Source organism: Artibeus jamaicensis, unplaced genomic scaffold (assembly GCF_021234435.1).
Source record: "Artibeus jamaicensis isolate MK-2021 breed Jamaican fruit bat unplaced genomic scaffold, CSHL_Jam_final contig_1127, whole genome shotgun sequence".
Classification (NCBI taxonomy): Eukaryota; Metazoa; Chordata; class Mammalia; order Chiroptera; family Phyllostomidae; genus Artibeus; species Artibeus jamaicensis.
In genome coordinates this window covers 3,644,945-3,668,710 of record NW_026521219.1, presented here as the reverse complement: position 1 = coordinate 3,668,710, position 23,766 = coordinate 3,644,945, and the positions used below count along the sequence as shown (strand labels likewise).

Here is a 23,766-nt window from a genome sequence, read left to right as displayed (position 1 = left end):
AGAACTATCTCTCTTTCAATTCTGTACTATAATTTTGCTTGGTGGGATGTTCTTGATTTTCTCCTCATCACTTTGAGTACATTGTGTCATTCCCTTCTATCCTGCAAACTTTCTGCTGAAAATCTGTTAGTCTTATGGGCACTCCATTGTGTATAACTGCTTTTCTCTTACTGCGTTCAAGATTTTCTCTTTATCTTTAACTTGTGGGTTTTTATTATGATGTGTCTTGGTGTGGGACTTTTTGAATTCATTCTGTTTCGGACTCTCTGTGCTTCTTGGATTTGGATATCTGTTTCCTTCACCAGGTTAGGGAAATTCTCAGGTTTTAATTCTTCAAATAGGTTTTCTGCCCCTTCCTCTCTCTCTTCTCTTGTGATTCCTATGATGCAAATGTAGGTAGGTATGCTTGATGTTTTTCCAGAGATGCTTTAAACTATCTTTATGTTTTCAAATTCTTTCTTTTTGCTCTTCTAACTGGGTTTTTTCACTAGTTTGTTATGATTGAAAATGTATTCTTCTGCATGAGCTAATGAGATACTGAACTGCTCTAGTGTTTCTTTTTTTTTCATTGTAGTTATTGTGTTCTTTAATTCTGATTGGCTCCTTTTTATTTTGTGTCTTTGATGAAGTGCTCATTAAGTTCATCTATTCCTCTCCCAATTTCATTGTGTGCCTTTAGAAACATTGTTTTGAACACTGTTGTAGATTGCTTGCGTCTCTTTTGTTCAGTTCTTTTTCGGTGGTTTTGTCCTTTAATTTGGAACATACTCCTCCATCTCCTTATTTTGGCTATCTCTGTGGTTGTTTGTATGTATTAGATAGCTCTGCTAATCTCCTGGTCTTGAAAGAGAGGTCTTATATAAAAGGTGACTTATGGGACATAGTGGCCCAGTCCTCTCTGGTCACCCAAGCCAGGTGCTCTACAGGAGTTCCCAGAGTTGGTTGTGTGTGCCCTCCTGTAGTACTTGGGCTGTCATTGCTGTAGGCACAGTGATAGGTGAGTTTGATCCTCAGGCTGAGTGACTGTGAGAACTGATGTTAATGAGTGTGGATGATCTGGTATGTGGGGGCTGGCTCCATGGATCAGGAATCTTTGGCAGGACTCTGGTGCCAACTGAGGCTGCTCCTTGGGTGTGCTGATTGGGGATCTACTTGTGGAGAAGGAGCTCTCATGTAGTTGCCACTTATGTCAGGCTTGTGACCACATGGGAGAGCTTATGAAATGAACCAAGATCAGATTCCACTTATGTGGGACTGGGAACTCTTGGGAAAGTTTGCAATACAAGCCAAGGCTGACTATCACCTGTGCTGAGATTGGGAGCATTTGGAAAAGACTGCAATGCAAACTGAGGCCAGCTGCTCCTATGCTGTGCTTGGGAGCGCTTGGAAAAGGCTGCATTGCAAAAGCAGTGAGCTGCTGCTTGTTCTGGGATTGAGGCCATTTGGAAAAGACTGTGATGCAAGCCAAGGCTGGCCACCACTTGTATGGAGGGTCTGGAGTCACTTAGAAGGGGCTCCAGCAGGGCTTAGCAGAGTGGGTGGGGTGGAATCTGAGGGGAACCCCAGGGAGGGGGGTACAGTGTTAGCAGGAAAATGGAGAGTAACTGATTTGGTTCCTGCTGCACCTGGCTAGTCAGGTTGAAGCACAAAAAAGAAACAAAGGAACAGTGGCGTACACCAATGCTTCCATCCTCAGAAAGAGTTTAGGCCCTTGTCCTAATGTTAAAATATTTAATTCCTCCCCATATGACCCAGGAGCTTCTTGAGCTGCTGCCTCCACCCTGGAATGTGAAACAAGTGTGTTTGTGCATGAGCCCTTTAAGAACAGCATCTCCCATAACCCTTCATCTCCTTGGACTTGGTCCTAGCTAATTCACAAAGTCAGATATTACAGGAACTCCTCTTCTGGGCATTGGTGCTCTGGGTTGGGGAGTCTGGTGTGGGACTTGGACCCCTTGCTCCTCAGTGGACACCACTGTGGTTCAGATATCCCTCCATTTCTGCGCCACCACACTGGGTGTGAGTCCTGACCAGAGTTTGTACCTTCCTCCCAATCTGTCTTGATGTATCTTCTTCTTTATAGCCTTAGTTATAGGATCTCTGTTCTCGTGATTCTCAATAATTGTTGTTCTATCTATTTAGTTGTGTTTGTGAGAGGAAGTGAGTTCAGAATCCATCTACTCCATGGTCTTGATCCTGCCTCTTCTTAGGCTATGACACACTTAAAGGAAGAAATTTTATTTTATTTATTTATTTTTTATGATTGCTTGTTTGCTTATTATTTGTGGTTCTTATGTACTTGTTATTTGGTATAATGGTGCACAAATAGTGCACAGTTCAGTTTGGGGAATGAAATAAAACCCATAGTTCTCAAGCTCAGATAGGCAGGGGGTTAATAGTAACAGATCAGTGTGGCTTCTGCCTCAACTATGAGGGGGGGGACCCAAAAACTGGAATTTATTGATAAAAATTTGTGTGTTTCTTTTTACATGTTTAAACTATAGTCACTTTCAAAGTACTCTCTATTTGATGCAACACACCTGTTGAGATGTTTTTTCCATTGCTCGAAACAGTGTTTGAACTCATTGATTTTGATGCCTTTTATGGCTTCTGCTGTTTTTTTGTTTCACCTCTTCTACATTGACAAAACATTCGCCATTGGAGAATTTTTTCAGCTGGAGAAACAACAACAAAAAAAGGTAGCTCAGGCAAGATCAGGTAAATAGGGAGTGTGGGGCACAGGGGCCATGCTGTTTCTGCTCAAAAACTGCTGAACACACAGAGCAGTGTGGGCAGGTACACTTGTAAATCATTCATCATGAAATGGGCAAGCACATTGAAAGAGTCTTAAAAAAAATCACTGAAGCCAAATGCAGCCTCTCACAACAACGCCAGCTAGTACACTGATACAGATGGGTTCCCAGAACACTCATCTAGTGGGAGAGGCCTATACTACAAGGGGCCCTCCCTCCAGAAGATAATTCTAATATTTTGGGTCCTCCCAAAATAGTGCAGAACCTTCTCTCTACCTTCCTCAGATTAATGTAAGAGGTGGTTCCCAGCAGGTGTCTATTAGGCCCTCCAAATGCTGTCTTGCCCCTAACCTGGCTTGAAGATCTCTTGATATTTCTGCCACCTGTGCTGATTCCAACAGTAACCCAACAATCTGTGTGCTTACAAGCCCTCCACGTGATTCTGATGTTTGCTGGAGTTTGAGAACCCTGCTCCAGGCTTTCCGAGGAGATTCCCTACCTGAGGTGTGCTCCTATAGCTCTGGCCAGCAGGTATAACCCTGGTCTTCCTGCTCCTCAACCCTCAACACCAGGGTTTAGGGGCCAAGATAGGTTTGCTCTATAAACCCTGGCTTCAGCTTGGCTCTCCAGAAAAAAGAATATTGGACTAAGACTCAACATAGGATGTTGGCACTTAGTACTGAAGAAAAGGGAATCTTGGAATTTAGCATGTTGAGAGGGAAGAGGAGAAGAAAAACATGTTTCTAGATTTCTTACTCTCCTGCCATGGCTTATTTTATATAGAAGAAGAGCCTGGTGGTATGATTTAAAGGTATCCTGTCCTCGTTCTACCTCAACCCAACCTTTTACAAATGGTTATTTCTATTTGAATCTCAATGACTAGGGTTAATAAAGAGTTGATTTCACTCACCTGGGTTAGTAAAGACTAAGGAATATGGGGTTAGGGCAGGCAAGCTACTATGTGATTTAAATTTAGCCAGGTTGATTACTTAACACCATCGTGAGATTCTGGAAGAGTGAGTGTTCAATAGATGGATGAGGGCTTGGGGCACACTCCAGACAAGTCTGGACTGGGACGGCCATGTGTGCAGCAGAATGAGGTCACAGGGATCTCTGTTTTACAATTTCGGTGAAAGGCATAGGTGCGGAACACAGGTGGGAAAACAAGAAAGGCACCTGAAGGAGGAAGGTGAAGAGGGTCAGAGAAAGACAATAGATAGACTTGTACTTTTCTGTCTTTTCGAAAGCTCCTCCTCAACTGCCTCTCAGAGATCTCACGCAATAATTCATTGCTGGAAAGTCCCTGAGCCCTGGTTGCTTCCAGGCCTCAGGTATGAGTCTTATTTCTTGCTTTTCCTTTTCAAGCTGGAACAGGAACAATAGCAGTGTGATTTAAAGGAAAACTTCTTTACTAATTCTATTGCTTGGAAGTCCTGTAGTACTTCATGGCTTATAAAACTGGCCAGTATTATATGTCACACTTAAGACATCCTGTAACACTCAAGGACATAGTAATGCTAATGCTTTATTTCTTAATGACTGAATTCAACTTTGCTTTTTAGTTACTACCTCTTCTATACTCCTTCCCTCCAATCCTCATTGAAAGAACTTAACCTGCATATTTCCTGCTAAGTTCAATTTTATCTGGTAATTTTCTTTCATTTAAACTCAATACATTTAGGTTAGTCCTAAAACAAATCAGAATTCCATTTCAGTCTTTTCTTTCTCTCCTCCCAAGCTATTGACTTCATTTTGGGAGTGTCACAAAGAAACTGCACTTCATCTGTGGGGGGTGAGCAGTGAGAGGGGAGGTTTGCTGACGTGCCCAGGCCGGTGGAAGTGACGGGGAGTGGGGGGGAGCACCTCCAGTATCTGCCCTGCTGCCATCAGGACTAGCCACAAAATTTAGGGGACCATGCATAAGGGAAATGTGGGGCCTCCAATTTAAAAATAATTAAGAATTTCAAGAGAGCAACAGCAGAACATTAAACTGAGAGCAGGACTCTGTGTATAGGTCACACGCCTATGAAACTGATCCTACTTGTGTTCTCTGTTTTCATCTCCCAGCCTGGCTCCTGGTGAAAGTTATGGCCATGGCTCTTTCGGGGAAGTGCCCTGTGTTTCCAGCTGTCTTGGAACCCTACCATAACTCTCACGGGTGCTGTGCCTTCCATTTCTCCGTGGTTTGGGTGGTCTTCTTTAAAGCCCTCTGCCATGGTGACTCTTGTACTAGTATGCCAGCCATCTTTCCTAGCTACCTTGCACTCTTGCTGGGCCCTTGACCTCTTCTGCATCTATCTCCTTCATAGACTTGGTGGACATCAGTCTCTATCACCCTATTTGTACAGACACATGCTGCTAAGTCTGTTGTTTGTCTGCACAGCCTACGGCATAACTAATGCCAGTGGAAATCCATGAAATTTTAGCATGTCAGGTTCTTCCACCAGGGATTCTTGAAACTTTGTGAGGGAGCCCTTTATATTTATATCCTCCCTCAACTTATCTGGAAGAGAAGAATAGGATAGGTGGATAGATAGCATAGCTACTACATTATGTTTTTCTCATTTTTTTCTTCTTTCATTTTCAACCATATTTCTAAGTTCTGTAAGCTGGGGGAGGGAGCGGGAATGGCAAAAACCATTTTCAATTCTGTCCCAGTGTATGGAAATTGGAAAAATAACTGGAAATAATAGTCTAAATCAGGGTTGGCAAACTAAGGGTGAGGGGTCAAACCCAGCCACACCCATCCATTTATATATTGTTGATAGCTGCCTTTATGCTACAACAGCAGAGCTGAGTAGATGCAACAGAAACCATGTGACTGGCAAAGTCCAAAATATTAAATATATATTCCTTTACAGAAAGATTTTTCTGACCTCCGTGTTAGACAGTCATGGTTGAAAATGAAGTGTCTTTGTCTCTGGTTGTACCCGTATTGGGATGTTGCTTGGGGTTTGATGACCTCGTAGTTAATCTGCCACAGATGAATGCTTTCTGCATCACTACGGCTAATAAATACTTTTACATACATACAGAGAGCAGAAAAGGAATTATGATTTCACATATATGCAGTGGGTAGCACAGGTGTATTATTCTCATTCTACAATGAAAATACTATGCATTGGAGAGTTTAGGTAACTTGTCCTGGATTATGGGAGAAGTGAGTGTGGGCTTAGGTGTGGGGACCCGGCTCTCTTGATTCCTTTGACTTAGTGGCAAACAGTTCCAGGAGGATTCAGCATGTTAGGAAGTACAGATGCTGAGGATTTTGGTAAGTGAGGTTGTGGACCACCTTGAGGTCCATGTAGGGCTGGTGGTACGCTAAGGTGGAATGACTAGAGGGTGGAGAAGAGAGGTGGCTACAGATCATTATGTGCTAGAAAAAAAATTATTCCAAAAGGTCGTGACTCATTTTCTTACATACTTCCTGCCCACACACTGAGTCTGTAACTCAGGCATTGTGGTAGCATGACATTTTAGATAAATTAAATGCCTAATGCACCTTCATTAGTTAACCTCAAAGTTCTCCTGCTTACTGTTTTTGCCAGCTTTGTAGTCACAGCAACTGAATTTATGAAGATTTGTTGATTAACATAGAATTCACAGCCTCTTCACACCATATCAGAGTGATAAGCATCTGTAAACATCAGATAAATACGTTTGATGACCATGTGGTTTCAGTTGCTTCCATAGAATGCATTTCAATAGGAATAATTTTTAGTTTTCTCCTTTCTTGGTTATAAAGTAGCTATGCTCTGTTTTTAATTTAGGCTCCCCACACTCTGATCTAATCCAAGGGGTGCTCAGGGATGATTAGAAAAGACAGAAGTCAGGAGGAGTTCAAAACAGACACAACCCATGACCCCATATGTTACAACTAATTTTAAGTTGTTCGTTTATGTTAAGAAATGGCCCAGAGATTTAAAAGAAAAGGCATTTAAAGGACACCTGAATACAGCTGGCGTATGTGCAGGCACTTAGAATGCATGAAGTCATCGTCAGTACAGGGATGCACAGTGTTTCATCTTCTCCCCCTCAGTCTGAGGCACTGGTATCCAACTGATGCATATCTTCCTCCTCGTGGAGATTAACCCTTCTTGTTAACCTCGACCAGCAATTGTGATTTGCCTCATATTTCTTAAAAATACAATAAAATTGTTTGAGAACATTTGCTACCTAAAGACAAAAGTTTTTTTCTGACAGGAATTTTTTGCAATCAGCTTACCAGAATAATCAGCTTCTGTACAAACTAGAATTTTCCTAATTAAAAAAATCAATTCAAAAGAGCTGTGATCCCTTCCACTGAGAACATACTTTCTTCTAAGGAACTGCAGTTGTTTGGATGATGGTAGACTTTTTACACTGGAATGAGTTATTCCAGCATTTTTACCTGCACATTCTGAGTCAGTCGGGTGCATCAGTCCTTTCAGCAGAACCTGTTGTAGGCACTTAACCTCTTGTGACTCAGGTGCGCCAAGACAAAAAAAAATTGCCCAAATGAAAGAACAAATCAAAACTTCAGAAATAATACAACTAAGCAACTAAAAGATAGCCAACCTATCAGATGCACAGTTCAAAAAACTGGTAATCAGGACGCTCATAGAATTCATTGAATATGGTCACAAATTAGATGAAAAAATGAAGGCTATGATGAGTGAAATAAAAGAAAATGTACATGGAACCAACAGTGACGAAGAGGAAACTGAGACTCAAATCAATGGAGTGGACCAGAAGGAAGAAAAAACATTCAATCAGAAAAGAATGAGGAAACAAGAATTTGAAAAAAGGAGGAGAGGCTTAGGAACCTTCAGGACATCTTTAAATGTTCCAACATCCAAATCATAGGAGTACCAGCAGGAGAAGAGGAAGAGCAAGAAATAAAAAAACTTACTTGAACAAATAATAAAGGAGAACTCCCCCAATCTGGCAAAGGAAAGAGACTTCCAGAAAGTCCAGGAAGTCCCAAAGAATTTAGACCCAAGGAGGAACACACCAAGCTACATCATAATTACATTACCCAAGATTAAAGATAAGGAGAGAATCTTAAAAGCAGCAAGCAAAAAAGGAGACAGTTACGGACAAGAGAGTTCCCATCAGACTGTCAGCTGATTTCTCAAAAGAGACCTTATAGGCAAGAAGGGGCTGGAAAGAAGTATTCAAAGTCATGAAAGGCAAGTACTTACATCCAAGATTACTCTATCCAGCAAAGCTATCATTTAAAATGGAAGGGCAGATAAAGTGCTTCTCAGATAAGGTCAATTAAAGGAGTTCATCATCACCAAGCCCTTACTTTATGAAATGTTAAAGGGACTTATCTAAGAAAAAGATTAAAAACATGTATAGTAAAATGACAGCAAACTCACAATTATTAACAACCACATCTAAAACAAAAACAAAAGCAAACAACTAGAACAGAAACAGAATCACAGAAGTGGAGATCACATGGAGGGTTAGCAACAGGGGAGTGGGAGGAAGAGAGAGGGGGAAAGACACAGAGAATAAGTAGCATAAATGGTAAGTAGAAAATAGACCAGGGGAAGTTAAGAATAGTATAGGAAATGGAGAAGCCAAAGAACTTGTATGTGTGACCCTTGGACATGAACCAAAGGGGGCAGCGGATGTGAGTGGGAGGGGATAAACAGGGCAGAGGGATATAAGGGGGTGGGGGAATGGGACAACTGTAATAGTATAATCAATAAAGTATATTATTAAAAAAATTAAAAATCAGTCCAGTTTACATCCAATAGGATGACTGTTGTTATGTTTCTGGAGTCTTAGTGACTTTGCCAATTCAAAGAAAGTCAAAAGTCAGAAGCACAATGGCAAAGTTTCTCTTCAGCCCTTTTGCAAACCTCAAGCACTGAGAAATGGTCACAAATGGTCACTGAGGGGAACAGTGGGGTAGAAAATGTGGCCTTAGAAGAATAAGGTATTATACAAGTAGAAATTGGAGGGAAAAGTCTACTGGAATAGTAGGATTCTATATTAATCATTGTTATTTGTGACCACTTGGTGGATACTAGACTCTGTGACTAAACTTACTTCAGCCCCATGAAAGGGTGGGTGGCTGTGAATTCATTTGTACGGCAGTGGTTCCTATCTGGTGGTAAAAGCTTCCATTCAGATTTCTCCAAGCACACAGAAAGTCCAAACCTTCTAGTGCAGGCTTCTCAGGTGCTGGCCATATTGTTTTGGACAAATATCTAAATCTCTCTAAGCCTCACTTGCCTTATCTTCATAAGGAGAATAATCCTAGTACCCACCTTGTAGATTGTTATTAGAATTTCTTGAGAGGATACTATAGGTATGTATATTTAACCCCTAGCTCAGAGCCTACTAGGCTTTTTAGTATCAGTTACTATTCTTGTGAATAAAGGTAATATTTAAGAATAATTGATCAGATATATACTGCCTGAGATAAAGTCCAAAGATTTTGTCTTTCTGGCTGCTGATAGGTCTCTTAGTGGAAGGGAAATGAGTGATTTTTATATAATTCTAGGGCTGGGCCTTTTTAGAAGTGGTGAAATGCAGGAAGGAAATCTAGCCCTGGCTAGCCAGGAATCTGGTAATTTTCCAGAGATGTTCTTTTTGTCAGATGATAAAACAAATATTTGCAGCTAATTAAATTAAGTGATGACATTCTTCAGAGGTCCACAGGTATTATTGAAGTGTCTGAAAAAAATTATTACATTACTCAAGTAGAAAGAATATAGGTAAAATTTATTAGAAAACTGAAATTTGAGGGCCTTATTCTTTTTATGTAATCAGTGACTATGGATTATATACTATATTTAATGGAATAGTGACATCAGAATTACAATAATACAGTATTATAAATAAAACAATATTGAAATGTATTTGAAGTTAAAGGATGAGTCATTGGTGTTGAAAGTGCCAGAAGAAAGTTGTCATTACTTTATAAAATATTATACTTATAGATGTTTAACTGCTTTTTTTCTGTGTTATGATGGACAGTAGCCTTATTTTTGCAAGGAAGGGGAAAAAGAAAAAATACTACATTATATATGCTAGAAGTCATACCTTCTTTATCAAAACGTTGGTAAGAAAGGTTACTCTATTTTATCTTCAAAGTTTTAAACTTCTCAAGTGGTACATTTGTTTAGACCTGGGTGTCTAACTTAAAAAGATTCCTTATTTCATGGAAGTTCCCTGATCTATCTTGTGTCTGTGTGTGTGTGCTTAATTTTTCTATAAATCTGTTCCAGATCTGCTGTTATCTTTCTTGAAGAATATTAAAGAAAATTTCATGAAATATTTCACAAAGGTATTAGACTAGGGTAGAATAATATATTTCTAAATATTTTATTTATTTATTTTGAGAGAGAGGGGAAGGGAAGAAGAAAGAGAGGGAGAGAAACATCAATGTGTGGTTGCCTCTCATGTGTCCCCTACTGGGGACCTGGCCCACAACTCAGGCATGTGCCCTGACGGGGACTCAAACCAGCAACCCTTCAGTTCTCAGGCTGGTACTCTATGCACTGGGCCATACTGGCCAGGGTGGGTAGAATAATATTTCTATTTTGCCACAGTTATAATATTTTCCTTGAACTTTTGATTACAACATCACTGCAGTGACTTCAAGAAAATCCCCTTTCTTGAATTTTAACATTCATGAAATTGTTTGGAAAATTTTCAGTTTGTCCGAATTGATCTGTCCTAGTGGAATGAAAATGCCTTAAGTAAACAAAAATTGTGGTTATTTTGAGGGTTTTATAAAAATGAAAGATCATGAAAATAAAAAAAAATCTCTTAACATGGTTTGTTTCATAAACAAAATGAAGAAAAGTTTTTAAAATTTATGAAGGACACCTGACTGGTGAGGCTCAGTTGGGTGTGCATCATCCCACAAAGCAAAAGGTTTATGGTTTGTATTTTCTCTCTCTCTTTTTTAAAGATTTTATTTATTTGTTTTTAGAGAGAGAGAAGAAGGGTAGGAGAAGGAGAGGGAGAGAAACATCAATGTGTGGTTGCCTCTTGTGCACCCCGTACTGGGGATCTGGCCACAATCCAGGCATGTGCCGTGACTGGGAATTGAACCAGTGACCCTGTGGTTTGCAGGCCGCACTCAACCCACTGAGCCACACTAGCCACGGCTGAGTTTGTATTTTCTCTGTCCTATCTAAAATCTTTATCTAACCCAAGGTCATAAAGATTTTCTCCCAGCCCTGACTAGCATGACTTAGTAGGCTGGGCAACTTCCTGCAAGATCAAAGGTTTCGGGTCAGGACACATGTCTGGGTTGCGGTTTGGTGCCCAGTAGAGGTGTGTAAGAGAGGCAACTGACCCATGTTTCTCTTTTGCATTGACGTTTCTCTCCCTTTCGTTCTCTCTGAAATCAAGCAAATAAACAGTAGCTTTTGAAAATTATAAAGTAAATTTAAGTGCAGACTTAGTAACTCTTATGAACAGTCTTTGCTATTAGTATGAGTAACAGTCTCATGAGAAATGCATGAACATTTAATTAGTTGGGTTATTTATAACTGGACTTACCCCAGTAAATAAAATATGCAGAGAGAATAGCCTGGCATTAATAGAGAAGGAACACATTGATTTGATTGGTCTTTTGCATCTTAAAATTTACATAAAACTAGAACAGATGTTTTCCTTTGCCTTTAGTTTGGGTGCTTTGGGCATTATCATTTACATCTAAAAGGAAGGCTGAGGACAGCTCCATGCTAATGCTCTGGAAGCCCCACTTGCAGCAGGCCTTCGGCCAAGCCACGCTGTCCAGAGGAGGCTTTTCTGTAGCTGTGTGCTTTCCTTTTTACCAGATACTATAATTATTTTTTTTAATCTATAAAGTAATTTAAAAATAGAAATTAAACAAATAGAATTATTGTCACATTTCACCCTATGCACTAGACACATTTTTGAAAACTATATAGATAAAATAAAACCAGGAACAGACAGGAGTTGAATATGTGAGAAGTATAGGAGAGTGGCCAAAACTTAATTTATGCAGAAAGGTTTTGCTGGTGGTAGGAATGAGAGTATTGTGACCTATGTTGAATCATAACATGAAAAGACACATCTGAAAGGAGGCAAGAGCAGGGGTGAAAATGCTGCGGAAAATTCAAGGTCACAATTTGCAGGAACGAATGAAGATCGGAACTAGATTAGGTATTTAATTGCTGTAGACTTCTTTGTTTACCCTTTTCTTTTTAGTTGTTCAAATGCTCTAGAAATACTTGTTAGTTCAGCAAAAATGAGCCAATATCTTTGTAAACATTTTCTGATTTCCAGGCTGTCATTCATTGACAGTGTGATCTGGTTATTGCCCAGTTTATGGGGGAGAACAGGAGAGGTGACCACTCAGGAAGGAGGGAGGGTTGGGATAACATTTGGTCTTTCTTTTCTTCACACCTTAGTCAGTAAATTCTATGCAAAGTGTAGCTGACTGATTACTACAGAATGAAAATAAGTGTATTTCATGAACTATGTTAGGATAGTTTGCTTATTAAAGAGAAGAATCTGTGCCCCAGATTACACTGATTAAAAATAAGAGTGCAGCCCCAGCCAGGTGGCTTGGTTGGTTGGAGCATTGTCCCACCCACTAAAAGGCTGCAGGTTTGATCCTCAGCTGGGGCCTGTACAGGAGGCAAGTAATCAATGTTCCTCTCTCACACCAACGTTTCTCTCCCTCTGAAATCAATAAACATATCCTTTTATGTGAGCATTAAAAAGAAAAGATTACAAACTTGATGTGAATCTTCAGTTTATTTAAACCACTTTCGTGAGCTCTTTCTTTGAAGGATCCGCACTAAGGAGAAGGAAAGGCATTCTTGGCTTCTTTCAGAAAGTATATTATCTACACGTCCCAAACTTGCAGCCCTATGATCAACTATTCAGAAGCTGACAGAGTGCCAAACGCCCTTTCTGTTACCTGTCGGCCTCTCCTGCGAGTACAATGGGTAGGATTTGGCCTATTCTGATTAGATGTTTATTATTGTTCAGCTCTAGAGCTTTTTGCACAATAAGTCTGTGACGGTCCCTGTTCAGATTTTGCATCCTGTTTTTATAACCTGTTTCCTTAATAACTGAGCAGGTTCTTTCTCAGGATGATTTTTAAATGGTTCTTCATTTTACAAGTTCTGGAGTAGGTTAATGATTTTGGAAAATGTATTTTCACTTAGCAAACTAATTTCTGTTGCTGTGTGAGTTTTGCAGAACATCTGTGGAGGAAAATTTAAGGATTTCTCCAACTCTGTAGTGTGAGGTGAAAAAACATTGCCTTCGTAAGCATTTGTAAATTTTTCTGGATCATCTGATTTACAGTTTGTGATTCCCCATTTCTATTTGCATGTGTTTAAGAAATTAAGGGAAAGCTCTATAGTGAGGAGGTATTTGGAATAAGACTTGGGTTCAAATTACATATTTTCTATTCACTAGGAGTAGCTGTGTAATCCAGAAAAAATATATTTAATCTCTTTAAAGCTTAGTGTCCTCATCTATAAAGCTGAGAATAATAGTACCTACTCCATAGGGTTGATGTGAATATTGATTTAAATGAGATGCTACATGTAGAGTGCTTAGCACATTGTGTAACACTTAGAAAACAGTAAGTGAGAGCTATTGTAACAAGGAAGGGTATGAATATCACTAAATGCGAGACACGGAAGTTCATTGTCATCTGGACACTTTCTCCTTACAAAACAGAATAAAGTGTTTTAATGTGGGCATTATTGATGGCAGACTTGGTTACACTATTGAGAAATTATGTTTTTCTCCATCTTACATGTTGCCTAATTCCTTCCTACAGCATTTATTGACTAGTTTGTCGTCTCTGAGTACTTTTGCATTCCTGAGATAGAACAGGTGCTGACTGCTGATTTGGAGGTAGAGATAAAGATAGTAGGTTTGGTAAACCTTACTTGGTTTGCCAAAAATGGACTAACATCCAAGAACACATGTCAGGGGAAAAGCAATTGATGTGAAGTTTCAGTGGCATGGAGGAAAATTATTTCATAACACGTCAACATCATGGCTGTAGCACATGAGATTTTCCATCAGCCAGAGTGAATTAATGTGTAAGAGAATGGGAAACTTAAGCTTTTGACCTGATGAAATATAGTTAGGTAATTCTAAAATGTGTTTTTTCTGCAATTAATTAATTAAATAATTAATGTTCATTAATATAATTTTGTAAAACCTATTGATGCTATAAAATTTATTTTGAAATATTAATATCAGACTGAAATTTTTAGAAATAACTAAATATAGAGTTGGTTCTAAGAAAATACCACTTTCTGCATGTTTGCAATGAAAAGTACAACAGATTCTGTAAATGCACACAGCATGCATGTAGTTATGCATTTGTACTATTTAAAGAATATTTTAGTGCTGTAGTCACTTTAAAAGATACAGAAAGTCCAGGGAAATAAGACATAAATGTAGGCTACAAATTCTGTGTACGATTAAGACTATAAATAATTAGGTTTAATACATCACTCCTCACTTCCTGTGCTTTGAGAACTGTTGTCTGGAATTTCTATTAATTCATGATCTAAATTGAAGTTGTCAAATCAATATCTGATGTACTATTCCAGAGAGCCTTAAGATCTTGTATAGAGAGTTACTTCAGATAAAAGGAATTCACATGTGGTATGGAGTTACAGGGAGTCACAATTCAATTTGGGAAGCCCATGTGTCTTAGTTGTGATATGTAACAGGTCAAGAGCTAAATTGAAAACTTTCTATTCATCGCCTCTTTTTTTTTTTGGCTTGGAGCTGAAGTCAGCCCACTCTGCCCACAAACAAGCTGTGATGAAATACAGTAGGTCTGCTCTGTAGTGCTCTGGCTTCCATTACAAAGAAACATCTATCTATCCTTTGTTTACCAGCAAAGCACAAAAGATGCTCTAAAATTCCAAGAACGAATCACTGAGTTAACTGGAAAACCAGGGCCAGTGTCAAGGATCGCCTCTTCTGTTGACATTGTTCGCAGTCAGGGTGCTATAGAAAGTTCACACACACAATATAAGAGTTGGGTTCAACAACGGAGCATGAATGTAGATTTCAAGAATTGTTGGAAGAATTGACTATCGCTATCTGAAAGGAAACACCACACCATATTTATTTTTCTATTATAAACCTATAGTGTTTTGAAAAGCTTTCCTTAGTTTCTTGAGTATGATGGGTTCATAAAGGAAATTTACTTTCAAAAAATCTGGCTGCTTAGCTGTTCAGGAAAAGGACCGTTTACACTGTTTGTTTTGAATAAGCCCATGCACTAAGCTACTATATTTCAGAGTTTAGACCAATTTTGTAATACAGCTCCCAGGATATCAGAGGTCTCTTCGTAGCACTTCGAGTTCAATGTTTGTATTAATAACATATCTGTTGGTCCAGTCCTTTCACTCAGAGACTGACAGATGATCTGTAAAACATTCATCATGGAATGACACAAATGTGCTCCCCATGGACAAATTCACTGCTGCTTTGTCTTTTTTCCTTATTTTACCCCCAAATATACTTTAAACAATCTTTATTTTATAATTGATGTTTTCCGCCAATACATTGTGCTCTTTCTTATTCCTGTAAATGACTGACCCCTGATGGAAAAAAAAAAAACAACCCTGATTCTGGGAAAAAGGGTATGGAAAAATAGGATTGCCTATCACTAAATACTACACCACCCTCTTTTCTTTGCTTTTCCCTTTTCCTTTCTCCATTTCAAGCCTCCTCTACCCTTTGCAGATTTCTTTGTACATTGTGACTTCCATTTGAATCCTGGCAGGGTTAGAGGTTTGAATTTTCTGATGGACTTTATTTAGAATCACTTTTAAAACTAAACTTTTTATTTTATAACAAATTTAGATTCACAGAATTGTTGCAAAGATAATAATGGGAGTTCTCAAATACCCCAGACCCAGATTTCTCTATAGTTAACATCTTATATTAGTATGATATATTTGTTATAATTAATAAACCAATATTGATACATTATAATTGAATAAAGTTAATAATTTATTCCTATTTCCTCGATTTTTCTTCTAATGTCTTTTTACCACCCCAGGAAGCCATACTGCACTTAATTGTCTGTCCTGTGTCCCTTGGCTCCAATTTTCAGATTTTCTTTGTTTTTGATTACCTTGATGAAGATTATTGGTTATGAATTTTGTAGAGTGTCTCTCAGTTTGAATCTGTTTGATGTTTTTCTCTTTATTAGACTTGAGTAATGGTTTGAAGGAGGAAGATCACAAATTTATCACTTCCTGTCAAAGATACACATCATCAAAGATACATATCATTAAAGATACAAAGACTTAGCCCTGTTGATGTTGACCTTGATCATTCAGCTTGAGACGTTTGTCACATTAGAATCATATTTTCACTCCTTCTTGGAGATCATCAAAGTATTTTTCTGATGATTTTAATGATACATTAATTAAAGCTATAAGGAAGCTAACTGTGACTGAGCTTTTGTTTTTTCTTTATGGGTGGTGTTGTAAAGCTGCAATAAGTTTTTAAGTAGTTAGAAAAAATAATTTCATTGGTTGTAAAAACATCTCATCTTTTTTTGTGTTAGGTGGGAATGAGATCCAGAAACCAGGGTGGTGAAAGTTCATCCAACGGGCATCTCTCCTGCCCCAAATCCTCCATCATCAGCAATGTTGATGATAAAAGTCTCTCAGAAGATGCAAAAAAGAAGAACAAATCAAATAGAAAGGGGGATGATGTCATGGCCTCAGGAACTATCAAACGACACCTAAAACCATCTGGAGAAAGTGAAAAAAAGAATAAGAAATCCTTGGAGTTATCCAAAGAAGACCTCATCCAGCTACTCAGTATAATGGAAGGAGAGTTGCAGGTAGAGTCAACTTTTCTTGACTATTGTGTTTCTAGTTACTAAACTACAAAATAAGAGACTATGAACTTGCCTCTCTCATTGGGTTAAAAACGTCATGAGGAAAGGGGCTAGGTTTTTGTTACTTGTTTCTAAATCCCTAGTGCCTGGCCCCAGCTTGCACTGCTTATATATATATATATATATATATTGAATGAATGAATAAATGAGTAGATGCTAATTGCAACTTCAAGCTTCTCTAGAGGCAGAAACTTTTTTCATCATACGATTTTGGTAATAATTTAACACAAGTCCCTGTACTTAGTAGTAGGTAATCAATGAGCTTATCTAATTTAGCCATTGACTATGGCTAAAAAGTGTACAAATGTCATGACTATTAGATAGCAGAGCTAAGATCAGTGCTATTTTTTATTTTTTCCAAAAGGTAGAGTAAAAGAGAGGTAAAGAGATAGAGGAAAAGAAAGAGAGAGAAGCAAAGGGAGGGAAAAGAGAAAGGAGGCTTCCTTTAAACCGACCTTACACTTATCTTATTTTTTTGTAAAGTTAAGCTTTAATTTTCTGCAATGTCACAGGAAACGAGATGTATAGGAATAAGCAGAGCAATGTATTGTGAAGACTTAATACTTTCACAAAGCATTTTCAAGTCTATTACCTCATTCAATCTCAATAAAAATGTGGGTATCATTATCTACATTTTACATTTTGGAAACTGAGGCCCAGAAGGGTTAAGAACTTGTCTAGATCTCACCGTAGGCCTTCCGTTCTTGGTCCAGTGTTCTTTCCACAGCCCGTCCTCACCAACCTTCTGTGGCTACCTGAGCCATGTTCCCATTCAGTATGTTTTTAAGGATCCCAGAAGAGCTGGGATTCTCTGAGTTCCTGAGCTCTAGACAATTATATTTGTGGAAGTGGGGAAACCATAACTCCTTTTTTTTGGCAGGCATGGGGGTAGGGTGGAGGAGATGATGACTTAAGAGTGGAGTTGCTGTTTTCCTTTTTGTTTTTGTCAGTTTCTTAGTTTGCATGAGCCTCTAGGGCAGCGATTTTCAACCCACTGCTGGCAATTTTGAAAACACGAAATACCCAACTATTTAGTCAGGGGCACTGACCTATTTTCCCTTAGATTGTCAAATTTAAAAATGACAACCAATACGACAATAGCTGTCTGGAGTGAATGAATCAAAATTATATCTATTTTTTTGTGTCAGACTGACAAAAAAGATATCGTTTGGTGTGCCACAGAATTTTAGTAGCTAGTTTAGGTGAGCCATGAAATGAAAAAGGTTGAGAATCACTGCTCTAGGGGAATAATGATTGTGCGAGAGGAAACCTCCGTCTGGGTCTGTTAGCGTCAGAGATGTTATTTCAACCCACCCCAAACTAGGGTGGGCTCGCCTGGCTTGTGCCTGGCCTGGCCTGTGTGTGCACATAGATAAGAAAGCTTTAGGATAAAGGGAAATAGAAAACACAACAAAACTCACATTTTAAAAATAGACAAATATGACTGAGCTTACCATTTTCCCATGGATAAAATCACAGTTGCATTTCATAACAAAAGATGAAATTTTCCAGAGCACCACCATTACTAAAAATAGCTGTACCTCTCCCAGAAATGTGGTTAATGTTTTGTGTATTAACATTTATTGTATAAGGAGCTAGAATTTGTTAGTTCAACTTTTTAAGCTGCCCTAGCAGGCATTACTGACCTAAGTGGAGGGTACAACGGTTGCTTTGGGAATCAAAACACAATGCCATCAGCTTACTTCTCGCTCCCCTGTATAAGCTCACACACCCAGAAGTTACCAGGAGACTCCAAAGCAGTACATTGTGCTCTCCCTCAATTATTAGGAAGGCAGGATACCTTACCTTACACAATGGATATAAATAAGTAATAAATAAGTAAAAAAGTAAGATAGTAGTGAAGGAAAAGAGACATGGAAGACCTGATATTTTAAGAAATCCCATGCTGCATTCATTTGCAAAGCAAATAATTCATCCTCCATATACTTATATGCATGCACATACATATGCAAGTATGTGTACTTGTAAGTATGTATACTGGTAAGTGCAGATTTTGCAATATTAGATTTGTTAAAAATGAAGGTGTTCCTATATTTACAGCTGTAGATGTATGTTCTTGTAGCAGACACCTGTACTTTATTAGCATTGTCACATGGGTGTGTGTGCATTGAAGCTGAGAGTCTGGGGCAGTTGCTATTAGCAAACATGAGTGGGCTGGTAAAAATGTGGCAGCTCTGTGCCAGGTTTTCCAGACTAAAGATAAGAAAAAAATCTCTCTAAAGATTTGGTACTGAGGAGAGAGATAAGTTCCCCCAGCTCAGGCCTTTGTGCATTTATGAGCATTTAGTGGGTTGGCTCCCAGACCCTCATAGGCCACCAGCTGCTCTCGGTTTATGGACTGGCCGTACGTGACTCATGTACCCTTACTCTGGAGGTAGTGTTTGTTCCAAGGTTCTATAAAATATTGGGACTTCCAGGCATCTTCGAGGTTTCTCAGTTACCTCTTTTGTGCCACACGTGTAAAACCGTCACTCAGATAAATTACGTGGCTTGCCAAGGTTGCTCAGCAATTTTGTTACATTTGCTCTAGACTTAAATTCCCTTTCAGTCCGGTGTCCCTACCACTAAATCATTTACACTGTAGGGGTGCTCAAGGGTGAATTCCTTTATACTTATTTTCACCTCCAGAATTTCTTTCAAGTAGACCTACATTGTGAACTTTGGGGCCAAAGCCATTTTATGAAAAGAGAAAGCCTTTTATAGGTAAGAAAAACAGAGTTAAAAGAAACCTTTCACATCAAGGCAGTAGAATATGAGCTAAGCCCTGAAGTTCAGTTATGATCTAGACAGCAACAAAAACAGGGAAGAGACAACAGGGCTGCATGGCCACGAGCTGGGCACTGCAGCACTTGGGGGTGGGGGAGCTTTGTGCTCACTACTCTGTGAGGGTCGTGTCCCGAAGCTGTGCAATAGCTTAGCCTCAAAGGCACTAGAACTGCTGAGCAAAAGAAGTAGGGTGACCCACAGAGAAAAGGGCTTATACTGGGTTGGCCAAAAAGTCCATTATGTTTCTTCTATAAAATAAAAGACACATTTTCATTTTTACCAATAACTTTATTGATTTGGATATTTTGAGTATGTTGACTATCTCCCACTATTGGCTTGAGGTCGAGGCCAAGGGTGATGCTAAACATCCTCCAAGACAACCCCCAGCAAAGATTTATTTGGCTAAAATGTCAATAGTACCAAGAAACTTTGCAAACCACTTTTGACACATTCGATCAGTCATGGCACCTTCTCCAAACACTGCACAAATCTTTTTACGTGTTTCAATTGCATTTTTAACTTTCTTGAAATAATAAAGCATAATATGCCAAAAATGTTGCCTATTATCTTCCATCTTCAACATTATAATGGCTGTACAATAATTTACCAATTTTGATGTTTGTTTTAAATGCATGTTGCTATCATAACTGTCATGATACAATCTAACAAAATTGGTTCTAGTGGTCTGCCACCTTTGGAATCTATTGTGAGATCTATGGGAATTTGTTGAACCAACATTGTAAATGGCATGACCTTTATTGTCAGCATTGGCACTTTGCAAACATTTGTAAATTTGCTGCTTTGTTTGCTAGTCCAGGTATCCAGTGAACTCTTGAAGTACACCTTTAGTGGACATGTATTAGAAATGGAGTTTTCCTTCCCAGGGTTCTTTGCATTTTAAGGAGTCTCATCCAGAATTGGTGATGTCATGGCCCTTGTCTTGGAGAGGGACATGTTCCAGACTTTTCAAGTCACGCCTTAGTGCATGAAAAAAATTGTTGTTTCAGCACAGTGACTGGCTGGCATTGCCTGCATGGAAGTAGCAGGGATGGTTTTTATTATTACATTTGTGTCACTGACTGCTTTGAGAAACAACTACTTTCTAATAAATTGGAACATTTTTACTCTGTGGGTGAAAATTGGTTACATATTGCCTAGACTAACCCGAGAATAATGAAATAGTACACCCAGACTATGCTTTGGGCACCGTGATTAATTTCCCTGTGTATTTGTCCAAAAATAGCAATTTAAAGAAGTCATTCAATTGGCCGTATTAACATGACTGAAGTTCAAAGGAAATGGCACTCACATCGAAAAGCCATAATACAGAAGACTTGGCAGAAGGGCATTCTTATAAAGCGATTTAAAAACAGGATCCTAATTAATTCTTTTTCTCGATACAAAAAATATTTAACTGTTTTATGTAGTAAATTTTCTGATGGGTTCCGCTTGCAAACATTTTAGAAGAACCAGTTTCAAAAGGGTTTTATACTTTTTCCTTTCATCCTCATAGTTAGTTCTCTTCTGCCTGTTTGGAAGCAGGCCCAGAGAAAACTAGACACCGTAACCAGATAACGAACCACCATTTCACTTGGCTTTGTGCTTTCCAACCTGAGTCAGAGACAGAGTCATCCACACACTGAGAAATCTAACTTCATCCTGGGTGACTAGCAGAGGTGTTATATTTCAGAAAGATAATTTATAAAATAGATAATATTTGGGTAGCCGGGTCCCACAGAGTTCTCTCGGTCTCAGATGAAATGAGTCATCCTGGACACAGTCTGTTGTGGTGGGAAAGGGGGTGGCTATTCCCTCTAGTGGAGAATGCCGCAAGCCCTTCTCTAAAACGGCTTAGGGATATTGGGATCAGTATGTACAGGGGTATAGAGTATGCATGCAAAGCTCATCAATTAGTGTGTAAAGGCCATAGTTACAGAAAACAGATATTATCAATAGGTAACAACTGAGGAAACACAGAGATCTGCCTCAGGTCAGGGTCTGTCAGATATGCTGATGCCAGAGGATCATTAAGATTTGGTTCATGGGATTAGGAGTTCACTCCTTATGCTCTGAATTTAAACATCTGCTGTACACCAACAGGGCTATACAAACCAAAGCAAGCTCAAAGGATACAATGTATTCTTTAAGCCTGATTTCCCATGGGGCCCCTCCGTGTTAGTATTGGGTTGTGCCTGCCACCTGCATTCCCTGCATTCTGGTGGAGACCTACAGGCAAGGCCGTGCTTGTGAGGGGCTACAGTTTCCAATACCACACAGAGTGGTCCCCAACAATAAGATGGCTTCAGATTACTAAAAGTTTCCTCTCTTCTCCCCTCCTGGGGTTCCTAGCCATTCTCTTTAATATTGTTCACGGGTTTCTCTTTACCACGCCACCACCTACTATAGGTGAGCATTCTATCTGTTCTTTCTCAACAAGAGTTCATTCATTCTTAGAGTTTTCATTAATTAATTAATTCTTAGTTGACAGATTTTACAATATTTAAGAAACTTTGCATGCTAGAAGTCTGAGGAATACAAATAGGAGTAATAATAATGCTTGTGGCTAAAAGTTGATGAGTTACTACTATGCACCAAGCATGATTTTAGGCACTGGTTATTACTGCAGTCATGAAGAAAGAGTTGAAGAAGTGCTAGGAGAGATGAGAATGTACAGGAATGAGTATTCTATAGGGTAATTGAAGTGCAGATTATGGGAGTACAAAGTGGGGAAGATTATGAAAATCTCAAGAAATGAGTAAAAGCTTCATTGAAAAATTGGTCCTGGAAGGACTGATGGGTGTTGGAGAGGTAGAGATTAGTGTAGGGCCCACGTGAGCAGAATTAAACACCGGGTGGCTGGGATGGTATTGGGCGGGTTCATCAGTGAATGAATAGTCTTGATTTAGTAGAGAAGTATTTGGTAGGAGTAAAACACTACCTCCATTTGGAAACTAAAGAAGTGTTGTGTGGAAGGGGTGGTGAAAGGGGAAACAGAGGGGTTGTGTCAGGCTTATCAGCAGATTTCAGCTGGGTGTGACTGAAGGGTGTGCACTGGGTTTGTGACTCTGAAAGTCACTGGGAACATTTGTTGGAGCAGTTTCAGAGAGTTTAAGCCTATTTTCAGTGATTTGAAAAGTGAAGGGAAGTTAAAAAAATATTCAGAGTAACATGTTCTGTTGAAAATCCAGGTATTATTTAGAAAATATTTTTTATTACTTATTCAGATTTTCTGGAGGGTTTTTTTTTGACATAACCAAAGACACCAAATTTCCCTTTTCTTTAGCATAGCAGTAAATTATTTGTTTGGCACAGAGTATATTCTTAGTACACATTTGTTCACCTCCTGCTATGAAATCACCCTGTTGTTTTTCTCTACTTCTGTGTTTTAAATGAAGCATGGGATTATTAAAAAGTAAAAGGCTGAATCAGTGTGTCTGGAAGCCAAGTCCTGTGAGGAAGTGTTGTAGAACTCAGAAGGTTTAGTAGTTGACCTTATCGGTTTTGACTTTGAGTCTTACTTGGATTTGAGCTGTTTGCACTTAAATTATCTGTGTTAAAGTTTCAACTAATAACTACGTCTTGGGTGTGGTCCTGGGAATAGAAGTGAGGCAGTTAGAATTAATAAGATCAAGGAATGGTAAAGTTAAGATATTGGCAAAATCTCCTACAGGAATATTGAAACTTGGTAGGGTGATTTGTAATGGAGAGCAAATCTGTTTCATTGAATAAATAGGAAGGTTGGGGACTAGAAGGTCAGCAGATAACTGCTTCCAGACTGCTTTTTCTGAAGTGTCTCTCTGATCTTGTAGGAATTTAAAAGAGGTCTCTAAACCCTATCTGACTAAAATTAAAATTGCTCAGACTGTCTGAAAAAACTTTTTATTAATTGACACCCCTTAGCTATAAAAGTTCATGTTTTGTGTTTCTTAACATGGAATTCTTAACATCTACAAAAGACTATGAGCTATATAACATAAAAATATCACAGTACAGTATACATAATGCTATTGAATTAAGAATAATGGCCCCAAATATTTACAATGGTATTCCTACTATATCACTATGATTCTACTTTTCTGTCATTTCTAACAAAGGATGTCATAACTCCATCAGGGATGATGACAATCAGTTCAGATTATTACCCGGTGCAACCAAGCACAATAGGCTTACACTACAGGGGATGCCATCTATCACTTTTTTCTTTAGAGATGGCTTTTCCCCTCTGAGTGATTTCTATTTGTCACAGGTAAGGTTTCCTGTGGAGTCTCTGTACTTCTGAAGAAAGAGGCTTTTAGCTACTCTGTATGGCTTTTAAAATTGATGACTCACCTGTACTCA

The 23,766-nt window shown here is 38.9% G+C and overlaps 1 protein-coding gene across 5 annotated transcripts in view; it reads left to right on the top strand.

The window, feature by feature from the left end:
- FILIP1 (filamin A interacting protein 1) overlaps positions 1–23,766 on the top strand; it is a 199,254-nt gene that overhangs the window by 69,485 nt on the left and 106,003 nt on the right. For all 5 annotated transcript variants that reach the window (XM_053664074.1, XM_037150077.2, XM_053664082.1 and 2 more), the window contains exon 2: positions 16,303–16,584. In XM_053664074.1, the coding sequence (XP_053520049.1) occupies positions 16,309–16,584 (276 nt within the window). In that variant the 5' untranslated portion in view covers positions 16,303–16,308. The remainder of the gene's footprint in view (positions 1–16,302; positions 16,585–23,766) is intronic.